The 5,233-nt window shown below is 40.8% G+C and overlaps 2 protein-coding genes across 7 annotated transcripts in view; both read right to left on the reverse strand.

The window, feature by feature from the left end:
* Window positions 1-1,643, reverse strand: part of TMEM230 (transmembrane protein 230) — an 11,609-nt gene extending 9,966 nt beyond the window's left edge. The window contains exon 1 of one of the 3 annotated variants that reach the window (XM_019644636.1): window positions 1,406-1,643. The gene's annotated coding sequence lies outside the window, so the exon portion shown is untranslated. Of the gene's footprint in view, window positions 1-1,002; window positions 1,101-1,166; window positions 1,378-1,405 lie in introns of those variants that run through there. The other 2 variants (XM_019644634.1, XM_019644635.1) reach the window with 2 other exon arrangements.
* A 734-nt stretch (window positions 1,644-2,377) lies between these two features.
* The window catches only part of PCNA (proliferating cell nuclear antigen), a 15,220-nt gene continuing 12,364 nt past the window's right edge, over window positions 2,378-5,233 (reverse strand). For all 4 annotated transcript variants that reach the window (XM_019644633.1, XM_019644632.1, XM_019644631.1 and 1 more), the window contains exons 6-7: window positions 3,461-3,584; window positions 2,378-3,376 (exon numbers count right to left, since the gene is read on the reverse strand). In XM_019644633.1, coding sequence (XP_019500178.1) covers window positions 3,297-3,376; window positions 3,461-3,584 — 204 coding nt within the window. In that variant the 3' untranslated portion in view covers window positions 2,378-3,296. The remainder of the gene's footprint in view (window positions 3,377-3,460; window positions 3,585-5,233) is intronic.

Consider the following 5,233-nt stretch of genomic DNA (forward strand, 5'->3'; position numbering starts at 1 on the left):
ATGATGGTGCCAACTTGGGCCAGTGAAGCAACGTCCTCCACAACTAGACTGAAGAACGAAAAGACAGCAACTTGTCTGTTCCCCTTCCCCCCATTTCCCCAATAAAAATCTTAAAAAAAAAAAAAAAAATTTTGGGCCGGCAGAGTGGCGCGTTGGTTAAGAGCTGGCTTGCGATGCCAGAGGGCCCTGGTTCAGATCCCACATATGAGGGCCAGTGACAGTGCCTGGTGCAGAAATCAAGTATTGAAAAAGAGCGTATGCTAAATTATATGCTTTCCTAAAATCTGTTAAAGAATATAATTCAACCAAGTGAATCTGAAGATCTAATTGGCTTTATTATACAATTCATGAAACATGCTAAGTAGCATCCCACCTAGCAACTAAAAGAGAGCTCTGTTAAGTTGTAGGAAGATTTCTATAGGTGGAAACTGCAATTAGGTTATTAAGTTTTGGTTTGGTGACATGGCTTAGCAAAAGTGACTCCATTTTGGCCTGTTCTTTCTTTTTTTAACAAAGGTTTGATCAAATAGCATCAAACACTAGGTTTACAAGTGTTGCGATCACGATTACATAATCTAAATTTAATTCTATGAAACTTAAAAGTCCAAACTACCTATAAGTGGGGCTTTTGAGGGCATTTAATTACCTCTGATTTGCATTAGTCTTTTTTTTTTTAAGTTTACTGTACTCTGCCATTAATTATTCACACACCCGCATACAAAGATAAAAAAGAGCAGCGTGTGAGGGGGAGGGGGAGATGAATGCTTATTGGTGACCAAAAGTAAGAATTCTAAGAGAAAAGGAAAAACGCAAATCCATGTTTTCAAAGTACCAGTTCAAGTTCCCAACAGGCTCTACTGCAACCCCTAAATTCCCTCAGCATCTAGTGCAAGAATTTTTAAAGCATCAGCATCACTTAGCAGGGTGCCTGACACTAAGCGCCTGCACACACACTACTTTTTTGCCTGTCAGATCTCACCAGGAACAGAAATAAGAACCCACGCAAATTTAGACGGAAAACAAAACTCATTTCTGCAGCGGCCAGCCGGAGTGGACGAACGCTCCACACCCAGGACCCGGGGCTTGACTTCGGCGGGGAGCGCACTCCCCACCACGCCGTAAGCGTGGAGCGCTTCTGCACCCGCCCTGCCATACGCACGCCTTACCTACGCGCCGCGCTGCGCCAGGCCGCCCGCGCACCGACAGCTCGTTCACCGTTGGCTGCAGACTCCCGAGTCTTCATGGCACGCCTCACCTAACTGCCGCCCCGCCCCGCCCCGCTCCGCTCAACGCTGGAAATGGCGTAGCGGAAGGCGGCGCGCGGAAGTGGCGTCACGAGGAGCGTCGTGTTCTCTTCCAACTCTCCTGAAATGTTTTCCGCCCTAAGCTTGTGTGCGCGACTTACGGGAGAAGTTAGTTGTCGGAAGGTGCCGATGGAGTGGTGACCCGTGGGGTTTCCGGAGACGCTACGGCGTGGGCTTGTTACCGGCAACCTTCACAGGGGTGAGGGGGTCTCTAGGGTGCCTGCCCGCCTAGGTCAGCCGGCCCAGGGCAAGCCGGCTACGTGTTTCCGAGAGCCCTCAGGAGTGTAGGGATCTTAGTGGCGCTCCCAGGCGGAAGCCTAACCCGCTGGTGCTCCCGGAAAAGGGTAGCTGCCAGGGCAGCGAGTCCCGCTGGGGCGTGCCCGGGTCTCTGCCAGTCATTATCCAACCACCACTCTTGTGATTGTTTTCCTCTCCTTGTCATTAGGCCTTGCCCAGGTAAGAGGCCCGCCCACCAAGGACATTTTGCCACACGTGAAGCTTTTGAAAATGATTAAGGTCTAATTTACAAAGTACAATTGTTTGAGTTTTGACAAATGCTTAGTCTTGGACCCATCACCAGTCTACATAAAATATTTTGACGACCCCCAAAAGTTCTGTCAGTCCCCTTTTCTGCCAATCTCTTCCCACCCCCAGGCACACAGAAGGTAATGAATAGTTACCAACTGGATACAGTGAGTTCTAAAGTCCAATAACTATTGTAGAGCTCAGTCCAGGTACTACAACAAAGAAACCCGTCATTTAATCCAAAAATACACTGGGAAAAGGGACTGTAATAAAGCAATTCTCATTATGTAGCATGCCAGTTTGTGACCTTACAGCAATTACTGGGAACGTTTCAAGTTTTGTTTCACAACTGCTGGGCCTTTTCACTTTGTTCGTGGGATCCAAACCAACATCCATGGAATTTAAGCCATCTTCATCCTTTAAGAGAGTTAAGTCTCAAATAATATGGCTACTTATACTGGAAAAATTATTTTTGCACATACTCCTTGGGGCTCTATCAGAGACCTAAAACTTCCAACTTGTGTTGACTTAACAACATCGACCAGGTATTTCATCACCAAAAAGGATTTATTTGGGAAAAGGAAAAAAGGGCTGCAACCCAGCACCAGCGCATACAGACCCAGCAAGCTATGTGCACATTCTGGCGTGTGAGCTAAGATGGAGGGTATTTAAGACAGGGAGACAGGAAGTTAGCACCATAGTTTTATGAAAAGGAAGTTAGGACCATAGAGTTCGACTAGGTCTTCTCACTTGTAAAAGGCTCCCTAGGCTAAAGAAACACCGCCCTATAACAATGCCAATCTTACAAAACCCACATAAACTTTGAGTACATCAAAAGCTTCTAAAAAAAAAAATGTTATTTTACTAACAAATGACAAAATAATGAAATACATAGGATTTGTTCTCCTCTGTTCATTGGAGCTCAAATTAGTATAATAACAAATTAAGTTTGGCAAATGAATCCCCCAGAATATCTTGTCACCTGTATTTGGAGTGTCTTTTTAAGGCTGTATCTAGTATATTTATATCTGACTGCTCTAGATTAAAAAAGTAAACACATTTACATGAAAAGGTAGCACTGGCTGTGAATTCCCTAGAATACTTGTAACAGTCATGGCCCAAATGAAGGCACTGTCCTATGATGTTTAAAATTCAAATAACTTTTATTTAAATTGAAAACAATTCTTAAAACTGCATTAATAGTCAAAACTCTGTTATAAAAATCCTAAGGAGTATTTCTATATAAGTCAGAAGTAGTTCTAGGTTAACAAGACCAGATTTGACTTAGGACTTTATCCTTTTAACAAGTTAAAAAGAATGGACAAAAAAAATAGGTTATTTACAGAAAACATTATCTACATATGTACTCAGAGGTACAAATTTGGTGACAGGAGACTTAAGGACAGCTGGAATCTCTGAAGCAGTTCTCAAAGAACTTAGTTTTATTTTCTTGGATTTTAAGACCGCCTAAGATCCTTCTTCATCCTCGATCTTGGGAGCCAGATAGTACTTTAAATGTCCCATATCAGCAATTTTATACTCTACAACTGAAAGACAGGAACATAGTTAATTACTGAGAAGTATCACATACACTACCTACAAAACAAGATTCAACGAATTTATTATCTTACCCAGGGGTACATCTGCAGACATACTGAGTGTTACTGTAGGAGAAAGTGGGGTGGCTTTTGTAAAGAAGTTCAGATATCTCAGTGCAAAGGTTAGCTGAACTGGCTCATTCATCTCTATGGTAACCTATGGGAGAAAACAAAAGGTTCATCATATTGAAAAACATTAAAGTTAACTGCGACCCAGTAGTTCATAATATAAATTAACAACAAGAAACCTTTACTTTGGAGGGTTCTATGAAACTAATTTTGAAGACAGATTAATAAAACAAAAGAAACACGTATTTAGCCTGCCTTTCCCTATATGAACTGAGTCTCAGGTAACCAAGTTATGTGATAAGAGAGCTTCTCTTTATGGAAATATTTCTAATAAATAATCTAGCTTATAAATGAAGAATTAAATAAATATATTACAATTTTGCAAACCCTAATGACTTAATGAATCTAGACAATAATTACTATGGGTGCTATAATCACAAAAAGGCATACAGACATCTTATCTCATCACTCCTACTAGAGGTACACACCACCATCTAATAAGTATTCTTATTCTCCCACCTAAAAACAAAGAAAACATTGTATTATCAAACCTCGACAGCTGTAGCTATCAGTTTATAAGTAACACAGGGTAGAGGAACTTATTGACAATAAGGGATACAATTGGCAAAATCCAGATTGAGCAACTCAACGACAAAAGACCTATTTTCTTCAACAAGTTATAATGGAGAGGCAATAAAGAAACTGATGGATTAAAAGAAATTTTAAGGAGCTTATGAACCAACTGCAATGGAATGTATGGACCTTCTTAAAATTTTGATTCAAACAGTTCTGAAGTGACCAAGGAAATAGGAACACTGAAAAATTCCTTAATATTGAATAATTTTCTTCAATGTGGTAGTTTAGTGTTTATATGTATGAGATATTTTAAAACTCAAAGTTGGCAGGGGAGTGAAATATAATTTAGGAGACAGATAAAAGTTAGAATTAGCCCCTAGGCTTTTGTTATTAATATCTTTTTTTTTTTTTAATTGGGGAACAGTGTGTTTCTCCAAGACCCATAAGCTCCAAGTCGAGTAGTTGTTTCAATCTAGTTGTGGAGGGCACACCTCAGTGGCCCATGTGGGAATCGAACCGGCAACCTTGGTGTTATGAGCACTGTGCCCTGCGCTCTAACCACCTGAGCTAACCGGCTGTCCCTAATATCACTTTTAAAGTTTTTATTTAAACAGTTTTACTTTCATTTAAACTGAAAGTTCACTACTCGTGCAAGGGACATGAAGATAATATCTACTGTAAACTTATAATATTCCAGATACTATGTTAAGCACTTTGAATGTTTCCATATTTAATCCTAATCATCCTGTGAGGTTAGGTCCTTTAATTGTTCTTGCCTTAGTGTTCTCAGGCTACCAAATAAAGTTTTATTTTAGTACATTTACCAAATATAAGTTTATATTCTGAGGATCTAAAAGGAACACTTAAGAAAAACCTTAATTTAAGGAGGGTTCTCTAGGCCCCGTTTTGGGCCTACCACACAGAAAAGTTAATATGAGGATAACATAAAAGCTCATAACAGCTGGATTTTTACCCTCAACTAGATCTTTCTATTGAATTGCTGTCCTATGCTCAATTATTTGATAAAAGAAGAGTAAATACCTCTAGAAAGCTAAAGATTAGACACCTAGGGCCGGCCGAGTGGCGCGATGGTTAAGAACTCGCTTGGGATGCCAGAGGGCCCCGGTTCGGATCCCACATAGGAAGGCCAGTGACACTGCC

Source organism: Hipposideros armiger, unplaced genomic scaffold (genome assembly GCF_001890085.2).
Source record: "Hipposideros armiger isolate ML-2016 unplaced genomic scaffold, ASM189008v1 scaffold_89, whole genome shotgun sequence".
Taxonomy (NCBI): Eukaryota; Metazoa; Chordata; class Mammalia; order Chiroptera; family Hipposideridae; genus Hipposideros; species Hipposideros armiger.